The following is a 23,074-nucleotide window of genomic DNA, read 5'->3' as shown; positions in this document are numbered from 1 at the left end:
TCAGTATTTACATCATTGAGGCGACAATTCTTGAGAAAGTTAGCCAGCTAATACTGGCCTATGAGAGAAGACGATTTGAAGGGTTTGAATGGGAATATACTATATGTGATTTAAAGAGCACAAGTATAGAGACGTTTATTTACTGTATGTGTTCATAGGTATGTGAAGTGTAAATAGCATGCATGTATGTGTGTGAAAGAGATGTCTTTATGCAATGTTACAAATTATTTGTGTTGTTTCCTCGGACTTTGAAACGAAGACAGTAACAGACATAAAGGGCGTCAGAGGCAAGCTTTCTTAGTGAGGCAGCAGATGAAGAGTTGGGCACAGCATCACATGGAGGGACAGTGAGAGATCTCTACATGTGAAGAAATCTTCGATGGGCAGTGCCTCAAACACAGAGAAAGTGAGCCATCTTAGTATGAGAAGCTTGTTAGATGCCTAGCTGGTGATGCTGGTGATGCTGTTGATGCGTTGGACAACTGTGTGTGCATATACGTGTGTGTGTGTGTGTGTGTGTGTGTGTGTGCTTGGGCTTTTGTGTGGTGAGAAGATTACTCTGTTGGCATCAGCCACTTTGGATGAGGCTCATTTTGGAAGCTGTGTAGTTCTCTTACTGACAGACACACAAACACGGGAACATCTTCATGTGGTTATGAGCACACATGCACAGAGGCATACTGTTCTGGGTCACTCCGTGTGTGTGAGTTTGGGTGTCACTGTGAGGCAGAGTCCAGCTGGTGTGGCAGCAGGACACTGACAGCTAAACAATCCTCATCTTTGCCTCCCTACTGTATGAGTGTACACACAAAAGCACACACACACACACACACACACACACACACACACACACACACACACACACACACACACACACAAAAACACCCTGCCTGTGTATCTTGGCCTTAAAAATTTAAGTCTGTTCCATCTCCATCCTTTCCCTTTCTTCTTCTTCCTTTAGTCACTCTTTATACTCCCATTCTCCCACTTGCCATGTTTTTATTGAGTTTCTTAATCTCTAAAGGATTTGGCTTCTTCTCACAATATCCTTTTAGATTTTTTCCTCTTTTCGTGCCATGCTAGCAGTTGGCTAAATCATTTAAGGCCAGGGGGCTTCTGTGTTTGTGTGGGTGTACATAGATGTTGGACAACTTTTTGGTACTTAGACTTCTGCAATATGGTATTTCTCTAAGCCTCACAAAACAGAAACTTCTGCTAAAGCTGCAAGAAGTAAAATATTGTGTGTTTCCAGGACATTAAAGAAGACTGATTCAATTATCTGACTCAGTCTTCATTAATTCTGTCCTAATGTTTTGTTGGGTTTTTTTTATATTGACAATGGCATGAAGCAATGAAAGAAATACTGTGCGAAGTCCGTTTGAGCTTGTCAACTTGCCACAAAGATTTCTGGAAGTGACATACTGGGTTCAACTCTAATTCAGTGAATTCAGGCACATTTACTCACAAGATTCATTCACACATTGAAACATTATTGAGAGAACTTACACACACACACACACACACACACAATACTCCACAGTAAAAAAAAAAAAACAAACACTAAAATTGCAACCTTTTATTTAGATTTTGAGTTGTTTGAATTAAAAAAGGCATTGAGCCCCACATATACAGGTGGGTGTATATGTGTTTGCGTGTACCTGCTGTTGCAGAGTGCTTAGCTGTTGTTGTAGTCCCTGGTTCTCCTTTTCTCGGTCCAGCTTAGAAGAGGCCAACTGTTCCTTCTCTTGGCTCAAGTCCTGCAGCTTCTGCTCATAGTCACCCTCCAGTTTCTTCAGCTCCACCTGCAACTCGTGGCGTGCTGTCAACTCTGCATCCAGCTAATACACATGTAAAGGGTCATAGAGACGGACATGCTCAGTTACAGTATCCTAAAAAAGTGCTAGGTAGACTTTTTGGTGAATTTATAATTTTTTGCGTAGTGGTCAATTTCAAGAGGTATCATCTTAAGAGCTGTACACAATGTTTTACTCAGATTTCACTCAGGCACTAACAAAAGGTCCCATTAGTACCAGGACTGCTCAGATACTGTGCCCTTGTTGTGAAAATGATGTTTGTGATATGTTTGTGTAATGAATATTCAGCTAATCGTGTGCATCTTTTTCTTATGCAGTACCGCCAGTGACAGCCACATCCACCTTACAGTAAAATCATACTGATAGCGTATAAGAAAAAACAACCAACATTTATTTTTGAGTAACATAAAATACTGAATAATAATAATGAATAATAATAATGAATAATAAATAATAATAATAATAATAATAATAATATAATGAATATTACTATAGGAGTATTTTAAAATATTCTCTTCTGTGCTTGACATCAGCCATAATGTGAGACTACAAAACTGACTAACAAAGCAGGTTTCCCTGCTCAAGATTTTGTGGCAAACAAGCATTCTTGTTGTTGAGGGAGAAGTCTTCAAAGGCCAAATCATTTTATAAACAATTTAACGGATCATTGAAGAGAAGTATAAAAAAAAAAAAAGGTAAACTTTTCTCCAATGAAATATGGGAGCAAAGTGTGTTTGCATGCACAAGCTTTTAGCCTCCCTCTTGAAGCTGCAGCAGTTTCTGTATCTCAAAAGACCTGTAGAAGCAATTTCCTGCAGTCTAGTGCTTTTAGTTTCATTGTATAATTTACACTGAAAATTAGTGTCAATTATTGAGTTAGAATGCTTCAGTGCACTTGTATGAACTCACTTCTCACTTCCATTTTAAAGCCTTTACGTCTATATATATAAAAAAAAAAAAAAAAAAGATAGTGAAACATTTTACCCCCAATTTAAATTTTCTCACTTTGATAAATTTTCAAGGATTTTTCTTCTAGGACATTTGACAAACAAGATAAGAGTATTTAAACAGATGAATCCATGAACAGACAGACACACATGGCTGTTTAATTTGCCGACAGCAGATCTGTTACTCTCACTGTCAGCATCCTGACAGCCTCATCCCTAATTCCTGCCAAAGAGGCTGTCTGCAATTACCCCATCATACATAACTAGCAGTATGGTGTGTGTGGTCAACGGATATTAATCCAAGTGTGTTCATGTAATGTGTGCTTGTGTGTGCGTTCAATGGATATGATCCCATGTGAGAGTGTGTGTCTTTATGCATGCCTGAATGAAGGCTAGTTTCAGCTCCCTCTTTGCAATTATCCTGTCACTGGGACAGAAACATCAGGGTAGCAGCACACTGCAATCAAGGCATTTACCCCCTTGTGTGAATGTGTGTGTGTTGCATGTGTTTTTTGCTAGCCTGTAAGAGTATTTGTCTGTCGGATGGCTGTCAGACGTGTGTATGCTCATTCTCTTAGTCACCCTCTGTTACTCCCTTTTTCTCATTTGTCATCCCATGTCAGCCAGACACTGGTCGCATAGAATTTCATTACGATCCCAGTGTGTCTGTGTGTGTGAGGGAGAAATGTTAGCTTTTCCAATATATGATTTTCTTTTGTGTCTATATGATTGTAATAGCTTGTGTGCTTCTGGGTTGACATGTAAATATGCCAGTGTGTATGACAGGCTGTTGTTGTGTGTGAGCATTTATGATTTTCAATGTGAATGAATTTGTGTGTATTTCACCTTCTTCTCCAGCTCATTTGCCTTGGTCTCGCTGGCTTCCACCTTGGTCTGGTCCACCATGTTGTCTGTGGACAAACAGAGGACAGAAGAAAGGAAAAGAGAAAGAGGGAAAAAAGTGGTGGTGGATAAGATAAGGGTTTCAGACAACGCATCTGCACACGTCTGGCTGTGAAGACAGTGACCCTTCAGCTTGGCACATGCAGTGTGCACACATACAGTGGTGTGAAAAAGTGTTTGCCCCCTTCCTGATTTCTTTTTTTTTTTTGCATGTTTGTCACACTTAAATGTTTCAGATCATCAAACAAATTTAAATATTAGTCAAAGATAACACAAGTAAACACAAAATGCAGTTTTTAAATGAAGGTTGTTATTACTAAGGGAAAACAAAATCTAAACCTACATGGCCCTGTGTGAAATGGTGATTGCCCCCTAAACCTAATAACTGGTTGGGCCACGCTTAGCAGCAACAACTGCAATCAAGCGTTTGCGATAACTTGCAATGAGTCTTTTACATCGCTGTGGAGGAGCATGAACTGCCTTTTTAGGGTCATGCCACAGCATCTCAATAGGATTCAGGTCAGGACTTTGACTAGGCCACTCCAAAGTCTTCATTTTGTTCTTCTTCAGCCATTCAGAGGTGGACTTGCTGGTGTGGGCTTTTGGATCATTGTCCTGCTGCAGAACCCAAGTTCGCTTCAGCTTGAGGTCACAAACAGATGGCCGGACATTCTCCTTCAGGAGTTTTTGGCAGACAACAGAATTCATGGTTCCATTTATCACAGCAAGTCTTCCAGGTCCTGAAGCAGCAAAACAGCACCAGACCATCACACTACCACCACCATATTTTACTGTTGGTATGATGTTCTTTTTCTGAAACGCAGTGTTACTTTTAATCCAGATGTAATGGGACACACACCTTCCAAAAAGTTTAACTTTTGTCTCGTCAGTCCACAGAGTATTTTCCCAAAAGTCTTGGGGATCATCAAGATGTTTTCTGGCAAAAATGAGATGAGCCTTAATGTTCTTTTTGCTCAGCAGTGGTTTTCGTCTTGGAACTCTGCCATGCAAGCCATTTTTGCCCAGTCTCTTTCTTATGGTGGAGTCATGAACACTGACCTTAACCGAGGCAAGTGAGGCCTGCAGTTCTTTGGATGTTGTTGTGGGGTCTCTGAATGGCTGAAGAAGAACAAAATGAAGACTTTGGAGGGGCCTAGTCAAAGTCCTGACCTGAATCCTATTGAGATGCTGTGGCATGACCTTAAAAAGGCAGTTCATGCTCGAAAACCCTCCAATGGGGCTGAATTACAACAATTCTACAAAGATGAGTGAGCTAAAATCCCTCCACAGCGCTGTAAAAGACTCATTGCAAGTTATCGCAAACGCTTGATTGCAGTTGTTGCTGCTAAGGGTGGCCCAACCAGTTATTAGGTTTGATGATCTGAAACATTTAAGTGTGACAAACATGCAAAAAAATAAGAAATCAGGAAGGGGGCAAACACTTTTTCACACCACTGTACGTTCACAAACAGACGCATACACACAGAGCAAGCGTCCTGTGTGTATCCCTATTTTTCCTGTGTCACACTACACAAAGTCAAGATCCGTGAAATGATTGCAGAGGCCTCTCATTACAATAGGATGTTATCTGTTGCATACTGCTTCTACACATCATTACCTTTTAAGCCTTTAATACATATACCTTTGTCTGACTGTGTGCATGTGCGAGAGAGGTGGGAACACACTAATTTCACTCTTTGCGAAATACATCTCACACCACTTTATTTCAAATTCTTATATTCATCCCATACCATATAACAGTCTGGGAGTAATCCATTATCAGAGGTTCTGCTTGGCAGAGGACAGGGTGAGAAGGACACAGGCTGACCAACAAGGTACTTTTACAGAATAATTGCAGGGTCTACAGGTGGTTCAGTGCCCAAGGGCTTACCGAGCACGTGCAATAAAAGAGCTAATTAACATGAAGATGAATGCCACAAAGTCACTGGATCAAAGACAGCTAATCAGGATGCCCAGCAGAGAGATCAAACAGATAGCAGAGATAGAAGAACTGTGAAAGGCTAAAACAGAAAATGAAGAAATTACATAAACTTCTAGAAAGTGAATTATAAAGACTGTGAGGACATAAAGTTTGTGTCTTCAGTTGCAATGAAAATATGGCTAGTGGAAAAAGGAGTTGAAAGTATGCAAATATTCCGTATATCTAGATATAGCTAGTAAGCACAGCAGAGAAAAATATGAAATCTATTTTGTGAAAGAGAAGGGTTTTGCCGGATGAAAGAACTTCACAATAATATGCCAACCCACATACAATTTCAGAGTGCATTTGTGTATGAGTTTACATGGTTATTGGATGTGTAATGGAGGGGGTGGGGGTGGGGGGGGGGGGGTTACTTCTGTCATGGTGGCTAGGCTAAATGGGACAAACTTCGAATAGCGAGCACTAAGGGAGCCAAAATGTGGGGGGAAAACTGTGCTGAATTTCAGAGTTCAAAGAAAAACACTAAATAATGCATGCAGGGCAGAATTGGGCTGCTTTCCACCGATAATAACTCTGGCAGCCTTAAAGGAGGCCAGCCAGCCTGTGTGTGTGTGTGTGTCAGGATGCATTTAGACGTTGTGCAATTAGAGCCTCCTACCGTGAGCAACGGAGACCTGCCATAAAGGAGTAGTGAACTCTTGAGACATGGCCAGCACCTCCACTCTGCTCTGGTTTAGTTTACTACAGTCAGCAGGTGTTTCCTCGTAAACATTTAGAGGTGTCACTCAAGTCCACAAATTTGCATGAACATATACCAGTACGCACCACAAATTCAGCATTTCATGTTTGTATTCAACAGAGTGACAGGAAATGACATGGATCAGTGGCCATCATAATATTTTCTTGATCCCCAAAGAAAAGTCTGTGTTACCCCTGTAGCTGGTAAGGATTCTGTGTCTTGCTCACAGGCACTTAGAGGATAGGTTCACAATTTTTCAAGTCTGTCTCAAAACAATAATCAGTTTTTGCTTCCTGTGATCATTCCTCCTTTTCATACTGGCCATTAAACAATCCTTTACTAATGTGCCTCCAATGGAAGTGATGGGGGACGAAATCTACATTCCTCGTTCTATGCAAAAATGTATTCTAAAGTTTATCAGAAGTTAATATTAGGCTTTAGCAGTCTGAGTTAATCAAATCAAGTGACTATCTTGTGAGGAGTCTTTTTAGAATTCCCTCTTTCTGTTTCCCCCAACACTGTTCTTGCTGAGCTGCAATGGATGCATAGTAATACAAAGAGGGATCTTTGTAATAAAAAGACAGTAACTGGAAGGTACTCACTTGATTTGTCTAACTCTGACTGCTGAAGCCTGACGTTAGCTTCAGATAAACTTTGGAATGTATTTTTGCACAAAACGAGTCAAGTCAAGCCAAGTCAATTTTATTTATATAGCCCAATATCACAAATCACAATTTGCCTCAAGAGGCTTTACAATCTGTACAGCATACAACACACTTCTGTCCTTGGAAGTGCATTAGGAAAAGATCTTTTTTATGGCCAGTATGAAGGAGGAATGATCACACCAAAAAAAAACAGCTTCAATGTTCATATGGGCACCTGACTATTGCTTTAAGACAGACTTGAAAAATTGACAACATAGTGGATGCTTGCAGATGCATGTACATGGGCACTGCTGACTTCTATTATATTAATACATTCACCACCAGTGCCTGAGAGTTACCATCTAACCAATCTATCATTGTGTGTCAGGGATCAAACATTGAAAGAGAACAAAGAAATCTCACCTACTATATTGTGAAATCAGACTCTGGGATTGCTTAGTTTGATGAAGATTTTCTCCTCTTGTTAAGTTTGTTTTAGATCACTGACATATGAATCTAAAACCTGTAGCATAATTCAACACACACTCTGTCTCTGGCTCCACCTTGTGGTGTTTTGGCGCCACTACATATTTGTCAACCATGTAGACAGACAATGTAACATGTATTATGAATAAAATAAATGTTAAATCACATAAGGGAGGTACATTGCCATCAATAGCAACACAGCAATCATGTCAGTGATTGGAGTGGAGTAGGCCAAAAGTGAAATATAGTTGAAAGTTTAAACTTAGACAGTACTACGCAACAATGTCTGATATGTCTGGTCCATGTGCATTTTGTGTTTATTTGGTCTTTATTGCCTGGGAAAGTGCATGAATAAAGTGAACAAAAGCTATGAAAAGAAAAATTTAAGCGTGTTGGGTGATGGGCAAGAAGGCACCATGTACATTTAGAGAGAGAAAAGTAAAGACTTGATCATGTGTGTTCTGGTCAAACAACTCACCTATCAAGCCCTCAATGTTGAGGCTGAGATTACGGCACTTGAAGTCAGGGTCCGCTCCATTCCTGTGAAGCACGATCTGAGCGATACACTCATCCATCAGCTTGTAGTACTGAGGCCTGCAGGAGGGAGTGACAGATTTACAGAGAGATGGATTAGGAGACAGAAAGAAAAGGAGAAAGACACAGGGAAGATTAGATGAGAAGGATGGAAGGAGGGTAACAATGGAGAAGGAGAGTTTATATGTGGTGCTCAGATAATCTTTCACTGTCTATAACATACTTTGCATGTTGTGCCCACAATGACAATTTTAGGAAATGTATGTCTTTTACAATACCAGTCTAGTCTGAATTAACAATAAATCTGGCACATTATGTGAGCAGAGGATGGGTTTGACAAAGAGCAAGTAGGTTCATTTGTTCAGACAAATGTGTGAACATGCATGCTTTGTCACTTTGTCTTTGTCTGCAACTGAGACTGGCTGTCTGTGTGAGCATGACAGTTTGAGCTTCTTGTCACAAAGATTGATTGTGTGCAACTGTGTTCGTGAGAGTGTGTTGGTGTAAGTCCAGCGCCCCGTGTCTGATCAAGCCAGCTTCACACAGACACTCAATTTTGGAGGTGTCTTATTCCCTGACCCCATTAGATACTGCCAGAGTCACAAACTCAATACTTTATTTATTCTGTCTCCCTCCCTCCTCTGTCTCTCTTAGTCACTCTGCCTTTGTCTAACACTCATTCTACTCCTTCACTATACTTCAAGGTTTTTTTCCTCTAAAGCTTAGATTTATCCGTGGAGCGAGAGAGACATCTAGTGTCATTCTAGAAAACAGAGTCAAAGTGAAACAGATTTGTATTTGGCTACATCCTAAATCTGGTATTCTTCATAAGCCTGAACACATTCAATTTAGACATAAGTACATTAGGATTTATCACAATGTAAAAAGTCTTAGGCCTACCAACCACCTTTTTCCTAAAACAAATAAACAGATGTCACTGCATTTTTAAACTACATCTACTGTATTAAGCCCTCTTTTAGTCTGTGCACATGCACAGTATGTGCAGGACTATAAGTATGACTATTCATATGAGCGCATTTGTGTATTCTAGTAAATGCCCAGCCCTCCATCTCCATTTCAGATTGAAACACAGTAACACCAAGAATGAAAAAAGACCAAAGCAGCAGGTATTCTTTCATTCATTCCCACACAAATGCTAACCCTTCCATTCCCTGTACGTCCCTCTCTCATTCTCTCAACATCTACCTAGCAATTTACCTCAACTCTCAATTTCTTCTTCATTATTGTCTCACCCTCCGCCTCCCTTCTCTTTTCATCACTGTAATTATCAAGCTGTAATTTTTGCCACTCTAGAGCGCTCTCTCCCACCCTCACTTCCTGTCTCTCTGTGGAGTCCATTAAAGACCACCTCTATTGTGTTCCACTGGACCACCTGAATAGAGAAAGCAGGATAGGAAAGAGGGCGTGATGGAAGAGAGGGGAGGTAAAAAGACTTCAGCTGGGACTAATTGTTTGGGCCAATCTACCTTTTCCATCCTCACAATTTATTCCCCAAACTGTGTTAAAAATAAACCACAATTTCCTGCCTGTCTGATACCATCATGGCAACATCAGACCAACAACACAACTCAAATGTGTGCATGACTGCACGGTTGTGCGTTTTGCCTGTTTTCTGTGATATTTAGTAAAGCAAAGCATTCCTCCCTTTTGTGTTGCTGAGTGTGAAAGTGGACGTGGGTGTGTAAATGTGCATAAACTAAGCCGTACAACTCTTGACTTGTCCTTAACATTATTCTACCCCTGTCTTGTCATTCAATCAGTCACTCTTCTTTTCTCCTCTATTTCCCTAGCTAAACCCCCAAGGCCTTTGAAAGACACAGGGAGAGAGACATTAGCATATTTCTGGTGATAAGAGGTGATGGCATTCATTTCTATTAAAATGGAATTGGACTTTGTTGCATGTATTAATTTCTCAGCCTTTGAATGGTGCTCTAGAAAACAAACAGCAAATGGAGGAAAGGGCTGAGAGGAGGAAGAGGTGGATGAATTGAAGAAAAGGAAGAAACTTTTCCTTTCGTCTTGGTAATTTTTGCATTCTTTATAAGAGTTTTCCTTGTGTCTTGGTTATTTTTGCATTTTTTATAAGACTGCATAGGTAGTGCAAAGGAAATTGCCAGTGATAGTTACATAAGTACTTTCATGTATGTATATGATATGGGTGTATGATATTGACAAAATCAGCATTATTTTTTTACATAAACCTCAATATGGATATGTAGCAATACTTTGGGATGAGACTATGGATGCTACGCAAGACTATTGCAAAATTTCAGTAGCAATGCAGCTTTTTCTCTGCTGCAACAAGGACTAAATTCCGCCTCCTAATATATATATAAATTTAAAAAATCTAGTTTGTTACCAATAAATGACAATTTATGTATCACAATAATAGAACAGTATTAAGTAAATCCATGATGACACAACATCTATTCTGTTGTCACAAAGCAATATTATAACAACATATCAGCTCTAATACAGTGGCGTGAAAGTGTTTGCCCCCTTCCTGATTTCTTTTTTTTTTTTGCATGTTTGTCACACTTAAATGTTTCAGATCATCAAACAAATTTAAATATTAGTCAAAGATAACACAAGTAAACACAAAATGCAGTTTTTAAATGAAGGTTGTTATTACTAAGGGAAAACAAAATCTAAACCTACATGGCCCTGTGTGAAATGGTGATTGCCCCCTAAACCTAATAACTGGTTGGGCCACGCTTAGCAGCAACAACTGCAATCAAGCGTTTGTGATAACTTGCAATGAGTCTTTTACATCGCTGTGGAGGAGCATGAACTGCCTTTTAGGGTCATGCCACAGCATCTCAATAGGATTCAGGTCAGGACTTTGACTAGGCCACTCCAAAGTCTTCATTTTGTTCTTCTTCAACCATTCAGAGGTGGACTTGCTGGTGTGGGCTTTTGGATCATTGTCCTGCTGCAGAACCCAAGTTCGCTTCAGCTTGAGGTCACAAACAGATGGCCGGACATTCTCCTTCAGGAGTTTTTGGCAGACAACAGAATTCATGGTTCCATTTATCACAGCAAGTCTTCCAGGTCCTGAAGCAGCAAAACAGCACCAGACCATCACACTACCACCACCATATTTTACTGTTGGTATGATGTTCTTTTTCTGAAACGCAGTGTTACTTTTAATCCAGATGTAATGGGACACACACCTTCCAAAAAGTTTAACTTTTGTCTCGTCAGTCGTATTTTCCCAAAAGTCTTGGGGATCATCAAGAAGTTTTCTGGCAAAAATGAGCCTTAATGTTCTTTTTGCTCAGCAGTGGTTTTCATCTTGGAACTCTGCTATGTAGGCCATTTTTGCCCAGTCTCTTTCTTATGGTGGAGTCATGAACACTGACCTTAACTGAAGCAAGTGAGGCCTGCAATTCTTTGGATGTTGTTGTGGGGTCTTTTGTGACCTCTTGGATGAGTCGTCGCTGCGCTCTTGGGGTACTTTTGGTCGGTCGGCCTCTTGGGAAGGTTCACCACTGTTCCATGTTATCGCCATTTGTGGATAATGGCTCTCACTGTGGTTCGCTAGAGTACCAAAGCTTTAGAAATGGCTTTATAACCTTTTCCAGACTGATAGATCTCAATTACTTTCTTTCTCATTTATTCCTGAATTTCTTTGGATCTTGGCATGATGTCTAGTATTTGAAGCTCTTTTGGTCTACTTCACTTTGTCCTATTTAAGTGATTTCTTGATTGAGAACAGGTCTGGCAGTAATCAGGCCTGGGTGTGGCTAGAGAAATTGAACTCAGGTGTGATAAACCACAGTTAAGTTATGTTTTAACAGGTGGGGCAATCACTATTTCACACAGGGCCATGTAGGTTTGGATTTTGTTTTCCCTTAGTAATAACAACCTTCATTTAAAAACTGCATTTTGTGTTTACTTGTGTTATCTTTGACTAATATTCAAATTTGTTTGATGATCTGAAACATTTAAGAGTGACAAACATGCAAAAAAATAAGAAATCAGGAAGGGGGCACACTTTTTCACACCACTGTATGTGAATGTGTGAGTGAGTATCAATATGTATGAGTGTGTATATTTTCATGCGTTACCTGGCCATATAATCATTACGAATCAGCAGCAGGTGCTGCATCAGGGACAGGAAGTGGCTTTCTGCCTTGGAGTCCTTCACGGTGTTGACTAGGATCTCAAACACTTCCCTCACATCATTGAAGGAAAACCAGTTAAGGCTCAATTAACACAATTAATAGAACACAAATATTTAATACAACATACAAAACATCTTCAAAGATCATTGACAACTCTGATTAGTCTTGACCAACCTTTTTTGCATAGATCACTTACATAAGGCTTGGAACAACACAACTGAACACCGTAATTTGTGCACTGTAGAATTACAGTGAAATACAAGTCAGACAGAGACCAGACTTGGTCCATCTGACAATATCTGTAGTGTGATACCACAATCACTTCTATCATACAAGTATGTTTATGTTTTCAAAATTCATTTGTTACATTATCTTTTTATTTAACATGTATGCAGGCTGCAGATACAGTGTTGCAGTGAGGAAGGTACACTGTATTGGCTACGCCTGGGAGACACCTGGTGTTGAAATTCATAACTGCATGTCAAAAGCAACAAAGATAATTACAGCAGTTGGTGAAATTCCTTTTTGCTGTTTTTAAAAGAACAGTTATAGTATCTTTTTATCAAAAAGCTATCCATCCTGGATGTCAGATTAAGTCAAAGAGCCGAAAATGTGTGATAAAGATAAAACAACGTCCTTTGCATCCTTCCTTTTAAATATGTATCTTTGTCAAATCAGGACAAAATCATTATAGAATTTCAGGTTCTACAGAGATAGAGCATATTTGCATAGAATAAAGCTATTAAGAGACTCATCTCGTGGTCCCATTCTTTTCACAAAATGGTCAGATAAGCATTTGTTCACAATGATAACAAAGTAGCATGAACCATCAAGTCCACATACAACAACAAAAATAAACACTAAGAAGTTTCTATTATTGTTGTGTACCTAATCATACATATTATTTAATTATGAAAAACATTATGAAGGTTATTCCTCTCGCTCATCAAATGAGCAAAGTAATGTAAATGTGAAACCACGAGCATGCAAAGTTATGTCGTAACCAGGTATTAAGATTTTCAAGGTCAAAAAGTAGACCCTGACAATTTCCACAGAGGGACAACTTTGCCCAGTAGAAGGATATTCCATCTCAATGCGGATGTCATCAAGACGTGCTTTGAGGTCCTCAGAGTCATCTTCAGCCTGCTCATCAAACACCGTGAGTTGCACCCTCAGCTCTTCGTTTTCTATCGTCCGCACCTCCTGCAGGGAGAGTGATGGGATGCAGGCAGAGGGATGAAAAGGCAAGGGGGAGAATGGCAGGAAGAGTGTGATAAACATTGAGTTTGGACAGTTGAGAGAAAGTTTTTACAGCATATGAGTGTGTGTCTGCCAGTCAGCAAGACAGAGGCATAAAGAGTGAGAGAGACATGAAGAATAAGGCTGTGCAAATGTGTGTTGTTGGAGAGTCCCTTTGAGAGAAGATCAAAAGAGAGTGTTTTCTGTACCGTCAGCTGGTCTCTGAGTCCCAATCTTAGCAGTTCAGAGCGAATATGGATCCTGAAGTCCAACTCTTCTCCCCGGCTGATCAAGGCGTTGATTAGCTGCATGCAGCCACCCTGTCAAAAACACATCATAAAGTCAGCTGCACAATTTAGACTAAATTGATAGATAACTAACACAAAACACAATATTTGTCAGCTGAGACTTAAGCTTAAGTCTTTTACACTGCAGATTGCATCAAGTAGTGTTGTCCATCAAATGCATTTGGGTTGGTGTCATTTGTCAAATAAAAACACACATGGAGATTTATAATTGTTGATGTATATGTAAGCCCCTGTATGTGTACCTTAAGAGCAATGTTGTGAATGTTCATGCCAGCCAGGAGAGGCTGAAACCTCTCAATGTCCCGTCTCTCGGCCTCCTCTGTAATGGCCTCCAAAACACGCTCATGACTGCAAAAAACAGACAGTTATGCACATCATATAAAAGGTTTCTACATGTAGTTACATCGAATAAAAATACATAAATACAAAATTTGCCATGAAAAAAAATGGATGCAGAATGAAAAAGTACATTCTGTTGCTTTATTCGACAGGTTTTATTGAAACCTGACATACAGGTGAAAGAGAAATATGATATGCAATTGTTTAATTATTGATGTCAATGCAAGGTTCCTAGCCACTGCAAATAGAGCAGTTCAAGATTGTAACTTCATATAAACACTGCATATTAGACATGTGCTACAGACTTTAACTGTGGGGAAGAATTGATTGTCCAGTGTTCATCTTATTAAATGACATGGTGTCAACATTTCACTAATGCTTACAGGTTCTCAGGATGTTCCAAAATTGATATGGCAGAGAGCAGCTTGACAGCATCCACCATCATATGAGGCACCCTAGGGTTGATGGCTTTGACCAGCAGAGGAATTCCCTCATCTGACTCCAGCATGGATTTTAGACCATACTAAAAGGGAGAAAGCAGAATGAGGAAAGTCCTTTTCTACAGCAGGACGAAGACATGGATTTCATGGTTCAAATTATAATGTTTACATCAGAAGAAAGAGTACATTTCTCAGACTGCAACAACTTTGGCATGCATGCAAATGACATGCATATATCTTCCTTTGATAGAAACAAAGTGTTATAACAATCTCACAAGACTTTAAAAACCCTACAAGGGAGCACAGCTTGCGTGATTACCATATATAGTGAACAATATTAAAATAGGCTGTTATTAATCATTTATTTAATATTTATTATTAATTAATTATTGATTATACTAAGGCAATGACAGATTTATTGTTTAGTCAATATTTATGAATACATACAAAATCTAATATTGACCAATATTGTAACATTTACAACTAATGCCAAATTTGGTTCAATATTAACTAATCTTCACTAACAAACCTAAGACTGACTTCTTTTAAATTTGCTTAAAACCAAATCTTTAACAACATGTGTTTTTTTTCTGTTTGTCTGTACCTTTAGGTTTTTAGCTTTTATGATATTGATCTTAGCTAATCAGAACTATGTATTACTTTAGGATATAAAGAGTAGTGTAGCATTTTGTCGCTTGTAGGCACCACATCATTGGTACTCAATTACTGATCTGTAACTGTTACATGTGATAGATTTTGAAGAGCTGTATACTGACTACCTAGGGTTAGACACATAGTCACACTGAAAACTCAAAGCACCCTTAAAGGTATCAATGACTGCATTCATTGTAATGACATTGTCATGTCACATTGACTTCATAATGCTCTCTAGAGGAAGAATTGCTACACTACAAGTAGGACAGAAAATGGGATAAACATTATTCTAACACTAGTTCTATTACTTACAACTGCATGCAACAATTATGTGCAATCATATCAAAGAAAGGATTAGGTATGTTGATGTAAATAAAGAAAAAATACATTTTCTTACCTTGTTGTTCATGAAAGCTTTTAGACAGCGAATGATCTCGTGTTGACATTTCACTCCCATCATTCTAGTTGGTGGACGAGAGAGACAAGAAAGAAACACAAGATTACAAAAACATTGCTAGAGAGTACCAGTTGCCTATTCTGTGGTTTAAGTGTCTTACGGGTACTCGTCTTTCTCCTCCTGTAGTCTTTTAAGCAGATTCAGCAGCAGGGCCAGCCCCTCATTTCCAAAGTTCTGCACCCAACTGGAAGTGACAAGACCACATTAGTACACTGTGCTTTTGACATTTTCACATTTTACTGCACACCTTTTCATGCTAATGTGTTTTTTCAAGATGGCCAAGGAATAATAATGTCTCGCTTTAATTTGTTTGAGCAGTAATTGTATATTACAGTGCAAATCAAATTGATCTAAATTAAGTGTAAATGTAAAACAGAAAATAATTAATTCCATAAATATTCATCCCTTTACTTTGATACATGTAAATCATCACTGCTCTAGCCAACTGTTTTTAGAAGTCACATAATACAGTTAGTTGAATGGAGATCCCCTGTGTGAGGGACCACATAAGAATTTGCTTCCTTTGGGTCAGTATTTAATTTAAGCTTCTTTGGCAACAATTGAAGCATATGTGAATAGGTCTGTATCATCTCTGCACATCTGGACACTGCAATTTTTAAGATTTTTCTTTGCAAAATGGCTTAAGCTCTGTCAAGTTACATGGTGATCGTGAAAGATCAGTAATTTTAAAAAGCCTTACCACAAAGTCTCAATTGGACTGAGGTCTGGTCTCCACACCAGGAGATCGACACAGTTAATTTGAAGCAATTCCTACATTTATCTGTCTCAATGTTTTATTTTCATAGGCACTGTATGTATCTGTATGTAAGTATGTGCATGTATTACCTGACAGGGTTGTTATTGAGTGAGACTCGCAGAGATTCCAGACAGCTCAGCAGCTGTGTGTCTCGGTAGTCTGACTTTAACTCCTGGATGTACATCATGGCTGATTTGGAGCCCTCCTTCTGGTCTTGGCCCTAATCAACAAACACAAACAGACCCAGTGGGCACACAGACACAAAATCATTTTGTGTTCTGCATTTATATTTGTCTTCCTGGAGGTTATAATTGGTATTATTTCCACAAGAAAGCACAACGGCAGGGCACCGAGGGCAATGTCAAGCCTAATTTGAATTTTTGATTTGCAGAATTAAAAGGGTACTGTGTGTAGGTTTTTCTCTTGATAGGCTTATTTCACAGTTAAATGAACTGTGCTAGTAACCATCTGTGCTTGGTTGTGTAGGTCCTCTGAGCTACACCCTCAACTTTCACCATATTTGATTACATTACACCTGCTGCTTTTGAAATATTATTTACCCAACTACAAGAAGGGTAGTTGGTCCTACCAATGACGGTTGCGAGATTTCATTGATTCTACATTTCACCAGTGAATGCATTTCTATAATGTATATAACAATCCCGTTTTGACTTGAGTAAGGATAACTCCAACCACATAAGCAAAGGTAGTCCCTGAACACTGACAGTCAAGGAAAGGCCTTTGTCTGCACATTTATCTGAACAATTAGTCTAAGATAATAGTGTCACTGTATGATCTGATCACTTTTTTTTATTTGGCCTTGAAAACATTTCATTCTAGCTTTATTCCATTTGTTTTAAAAGTGAATATGACAAAACAGGCCCATATTTAGCACTATGTGTTTAGCATTGGACGATGTGGCATGTAAAGGACCAAATGCTTTGTAACTCGTACTGATTTTAGCAAAAACTGAAAAAACAACAACTTGCATAAAGCTGTCTGCAAATTCCTTTCAGCACACTGTTTTAGTGATATTTATTTTAGTACTGACAGCTTTAGATGTGTGGAGGTACTGGGAGACCATCTCTCGTTTGATCATAATGTCTTTTTCCCTTAGAGGCTGCTGCTTCTCCCCATTCAGGTTCATATCCACCTGGAAAAAAAAAACAGGAGATAGACGTAGATAAGATGAAAAAAAAGAAGTAGGATGGAGGGATGAACAAAGTATTTTAAGACAAGGAGATAGCATGATGAAAAATCTGTGGACTCAAGTAATTAATAAACAGAAAATACATACTAAAATGGAAACCATATTGTATTTATAAATGTGGAGAATTACATTATGGTATTTCAACTTGTCTCTCCTACACTGGAAGCAAAGAATATAAAGCCCCCAGTGAGATGCTAACAGATGCTTACAGATGCTCAGTTTAAACATGTGAGCAGAGGTGATTTTGATGTGCTAAGATACTGAGCAGAATTATAACATAATACTACATTACTTAGAAACACTTCCAATTTAGGATTTCATACACTGCAGTTTGCTCATCTCATGATATTTGTCCTTTGTGCTGTAAGGTAGTACGTCACATTTCTTTTCAAAGCATATCTATATTGACACAGAGAATGAATTTTAAATGTATTTAAAAGGTGTGTCTTTTATCAGTGAGTGATTAATTAGTTTCCATGGCTGTTCAGGGAAGATAATTAATAGGTGATTCTCCAAAAGCTGAATCTTTCACACACAACAAACACACACATACACTTTTACTTACCAGCATCTGTTCGAAGAGTTCCAGGACATATTCATCAGAATGATCATGCAGCATAGCACTCGGAGCATTGATCTCATAGCTAGCAGCTGAAGAGTGTCGCTGACCTGGCACATGGCCAGGCTTCTCCTTGTCCTTTTTCATCCTTATGCTGGTGAAACGCTCCAACTGGATTAGCAGACAACATGGCAAAGGTTAGAGGAAAGAGGTCAGAGAGAAAAGCTGCAAAGTGTAACAATCACTGTAAAGCCACAAAACAAAGTAGAAATCCCTAATCAACTCACAGTTTGAAGACGGACCTACTCTCTTAATACCAATGTTAAATAATTGAACAACAATAATATACCCAAGGGCTATTTCTCACTTAGTTTTGGGATTTTACCTTTCAACAATGTGAGACGATGATTAGGGATTAAACATGTCAAAGGTTTTTGCCAACAAACATTGCCACACAAAGTCAACATGCAGTTAACACTGCCAGACGCAGAACATAATACTCAATTTTGACAAACAATGGGGGGATTTCCTTCACTCTGTTTTTAATGGCTTTGTGTGTTAAATTGCGAATACTTGCACTAAGTGTTTATACCATTTATTTCCAAATGAAAAACACTGAAGAACATCAACTTTAGGATGCATGTAAGCTTGGCATATATTGACATAGTGACCCTCCATAATGACTCATGAATAATAATGTGTCAGTATGTATGATTCTGGCATTCTCCTGTTGCAGGCACATGAAGGCATCACTAGCATATGTGTAAGTATTTCATGCTGTCATGTGCATCTTTGAAGCATGCACATCCAACGTGAGTACAGCACAGGACAAAACACAGATACTTAACATTTGTGTAATGGTGGATTAGGTTTGTGTGACAGACAGTAGCATGGCATTAAATGGATGGTGAGTTGGTTTATCAAAGACCACAATGACAGATGGACGAGTCAAGCACACAGGTATTGGTGACAAGCAGTAACAAACCTACCTCGTCAGGAATCAGCCGTTTGAGTGTCTGTAAAGGATGAACGGATGAAAGGGAGAAAAATGGCAGAGAAGGATGAGAAAAATTGAACAGACGAGTTCATGAGTGATTCACAGCAGGACAGAGGGAAACCCTATAAATAAATCACTGTTTTAACTCAGTCCAGTCATTCACTCACATCTCTAGAGAACTAATACATTTAAATTAGAATCTAAGTTGAGGTAATCAAGACATCTAAAAGGTAGCAATTACACGTGTGACACATTAGTTACAGATCAGCAGTTAACACTCAGAAACAGTCAAAGGCAGAGGGACATCAATACATTTTTAAAGAGGGAAGTGTGGTACCAATATATCTGAAATACACTTGCTTGTCTTGGCCACCAGGTGTCAGGCTATGCCTATTAATGTCCCCACAGGAAACCCATTGTCAGCAGTACCACTTTCAAACTGGACAAACACATGCCCTGACAAGGTCCATGCAGAGCATAGAACATCAAAATGTCTCTATTTAGCATAATCACAACTAACATTAGTATCACAAATGAGAACGGAAAAACAAGAATTGAAAAATACTGTTTTCAAGAATCGTATCAAAGTAGGACGATATCAACATTTTGTTCTTGACTGCAAATTTGCATTGTATTCAAATTGAAAGGCTGATTTCCATGTATTTTGACAGAGAAAAGCAAAAGTCACAAGTGCTATACTATGTCAACAACCTACAAGACATAAGAAGGATGAGTCTGCGCATTAACACTCTTCCCCTTGTTCTCACATCAAATAACATGTAACCTTGGGGGGCTGGTCTCAGCTGCAGGGGTCTGAGGGTCAAAGGGTCACAAGATCACACACAGAGCAGGGTCATCTTTAAGTCTTCTCATTTAAGAAGCACGCACAAACAGACTAGCCTAAAAACAGTGCTAGTGACAGATGTTTCCCTTCCCCTGTTAGCTAAGCTGAGGTAGAGAGGTGCACTAGCCTCTCTATGTTTGGCCCAGCTTGTAAACAACACTTGATAATTCACAGGTCTCAGGGTATTCAGCATTCTATATTTCAAACTATTAGTATATTTCAAAAAATTTTAGAAATTGATGTATGGGGTAAAAGCAGGAAAAGCATGCCCATAAACCAATAGTTGCACCAAGCAGCAACCTCTGGGGCTGAAAAATGAAACCAACACAGAAGTGCCAAAAACTGCAGTTCCTCGAATGGTCACTTGAGGCTGGCTCCAAAAGCGAGTCAATCCCCATAGAGCCCCATGTTAAAATGCCCAACTTTATAGCAGAATTAAACATGTTTACAGCCTTGTACAAAAACCGGTTTTGGTCTTTGTAGCTAATTTCCCCCTTCATGACAACTGTGAGGGGTGTGAATATTTTTATTACTTTACTTCAGAAATCTATGGGTGATGACACAGATACTACATCCATGTTTTATACAGTCTATGAGTTGCACACACTAATACTTTGTATCAAATACTTTCCACTAGCTGTCTTTTTAAATGTCTCACAATGTAAGTAAAAATGTGAAAACATGAAAAAGTTTGTTGCTGCATTGCTGTTTCTTCATGTAGCAGCTACTCTGTTGAGTGAACAGAGCTTCAACTGTATACTATAGTCAGCTAGTTTGATTTGATTAAATCAATGTATTTTGAATAAAATTTGAATGAAGACAAAATGGATTTTTATGTAAAAGACAAGATCAAAAGGGGAAACCATAAACTACATGACTGCAGGTATCTTTTCTGAACCCAGATTAAGAATATTACACCAAATTCACCCATATATAAAGGAATCTTCCTGTATTGTGAAAGCAGGGTTGCCAAAGGGTTGGTCAAAGTTGTTAAGCATTTCTTAAAAAATTTGGAGGCAGTAGTAGTAGTAGCAGTAGTCAGTCAGTAGCATGTTCTACATGTACAATACCACCGACAGCACCAAACCTGGGAAAAGCGTGCACTTTTTGGAGGCCTTTTTTTTAGACATAATGAAAAGTGCTGATAATAATCTTTTCTGAAAAAATTGTGCTCTTCCTGGAAGTTCATATTACTGGTAAAATGTATGGACTAAGATTGTGAAAACAGCTTTTCAACAGCATTAAGTGACACCATGTACTCAATATATACGCAATATATCTGGTGACCACAGTACATTGTTTCTACCTTGGATGTCTGACAGGAGAATATAAAGATTTTTTTGCACTGAGAATGTTGCACCTAATGCTGAACAGTTTTGTGGCAGCAACTGAAATGTTAAATGCACGATACACTCTGAGGATTTAAGTGCAATGGTATGTCCTTTTAAGAGACAATGCCACAAACACAACACTCCTTCTTCAATACCTTAGATTAGAAGATAATGAAGAGCGACAAATGAGTGTCAGATGGGTATTGGTATTGGGGATCAATTAGCTGTCCCAGACGACAATGTAAAGAGATGGCCTTGTAAAACTATAGCCTCACTGACCAAACACTTGTTGAAAAAGGTAAAGTCTTTAAAAGTCTTTTTTGAAACATTTACTTTAGATTCTGTAACAACTTTAGTGTAGTTATTAAGACTTCCTGTGTCCTTGTCAAGGGACGTCTGGATACCTACAATAAGGTGGGCTGTCCTTTTACTACAACTGCCACAGCTAGTTGTAGTTGAAGTTAATTGCATATTTTTTTGTAGCAGGAGAATAAGAGGTAGATAGAAAAAAGGCACTCTGATTATGGGAAGAGCATTCAAGAGAAGGATGCTTACGCTTACACAGCTGCCATTAAATAACAGACCCTCAACCAATGGACACAGACACAGAGGGGCAGAAAAAAAACACATACACAAATGTTGTGGTGCTATTCAGTCCACAGAACGGAAATATACAGCTGACAACAGGCAGTGGACTCTGGGTAATCACACAGGAAACTGAATACGAGTGTGTCAGGATGAAAGCGATAGAGATAGAAGGGGGAAGAAGAGACAACCATTCTTGAATTTAACAAAGTGTTATGTGTAAAGTTCCGCTTTTCAACCCACAAGTACAGTTAACAATATATGCACTCATAGACAAAATTAACTACAGTGTTTGAGCCAGGATTGTCTTTGAGGGGGTCAAATGGGCAAATAAGTACTGTCTCTCTGTCTGAGGGGAACCATAAAAACAATAATGAACCGCTTGAGAAACACTTTCAGAACTGCTCTGAGTACCAGAGCCTCCAATTAAATGCATGAGCCAATGCCAGCTATTATCCCAGTATTAATTGGTTATTCATAAGCCTGGGCGATATAGATTAATTTAATACTACAATATTAATTAAAATATTTTTCCGATACACAGTATATCATAATATGGCAATAAATGCAACAATTATGTATCAAATAATCTAATGTTCAGTGCAACTAACTATTTTACACTGTTTAGAATTACATCAGCCAAAACTCTTTAAAAGAAAAGCTTTATTGATTTAGCTTTTAAATTACAATCTGCTTAGAATGGTTACATTGAATGACAGTTTTGTAAAATGATTACATGATGATCATATATTAATCCATTGAAAGTCCAAACACAATAATACTGAGTTATCCCCCAGCCCTAGTTATTCATGCTACTGTCAGAAGTATAATACCAACATAAAAACTTGCATGAATGTGTGTGTTAGCTACATTGATTCTTAACATAACATTAAAAAAAATCCACTCAGCTTCTGGTGCGAAAGTATGTTAGAGCCACATGTGAAAATTTGACTTTAGTTCTGAGTTTAAAGTCAGAATTTTGAGATTAACTCTCGAAAAAAAAGAAAGAAAGTAATTTAAAACAAATGTCCTGCATTTCCACACCACCTAACCTGACTTATGGTCGATAGAGGATGATTTCCAAAACATAAAATAATCATAATTTTGTATAGGCCTTACTCATTCTTACAGTTAGATGAATAATAATGAGACATTATGAGACTGTGTGTTCCTCGCTTAGCTGAATGTAACTGCATG

At 38.7% G+C, this 23,074-nt stretch overlaps 1 protein-coding gene across 1 annotated transcript in view; it reads right to left on the bottom strand.

Annotated features, from left to right (window-relative positions):
- LOC122879990 (protein diaphanous homolog 1-like) overlaps positions 1-23,074 on the bottom strand; it is a 102,074-nt gene that overhangs the window by 59,741 nt on the left and 19,259 nt on the right. The window contains 14 exon segments of the mRNA XM_044204684.1: positions 1,659-1,838; positions 3,608-3,672; positions 7,954-8,069; positions 12,101-12,217; positions 13,242-13,360; positions 13,606-13,716; positions 13,947-14,052; positions 14,427-14,566; positions 15,535-15,598; positions 15,695-15,778; positions 16,441-16,571; positions 17,403-17,504; positions 18,127-18,291; positions 19,110-19,136. Coding sequence (XP_044060619.1) covers positions 1,659-1,838; positions 3,608-3,672; positions 7,954-8,069; positions 12,101-12,217; positions 13,242-13,360; positions 13,606-13,716; positions 13,947-14,052; positions 14,427-14,566; positions 15,535-15,598; positions 15,695-15,778; positions 16,441-16,571; positions 17,403-17,504; positions 18,127-18,291; positions 19,110-19,136 — 1,527 coding nt within the window.

The sequence above is a fragment of the Siniperca chuatsi genome, linkage group LG8, assembly GCF_020085105.1.
Source record: "Siniperca chuatsi isolate FFG_IHB_CAS linkage group LG8, ASM2008510v1, whole genome shotgun sequence".
In the NCBI taxonomy this organism is placed as follows: Eukaryota; Metazoa; Chordata; class Actinopteri; order Centrarchiformes; family Sinipercidae; genus Siniperca; species Siniperca chuatsi.
Note: the sequence above shows the minus strand (reverse complement) of the source record. Positions and strands in the feature narration are given on the sequence as shown.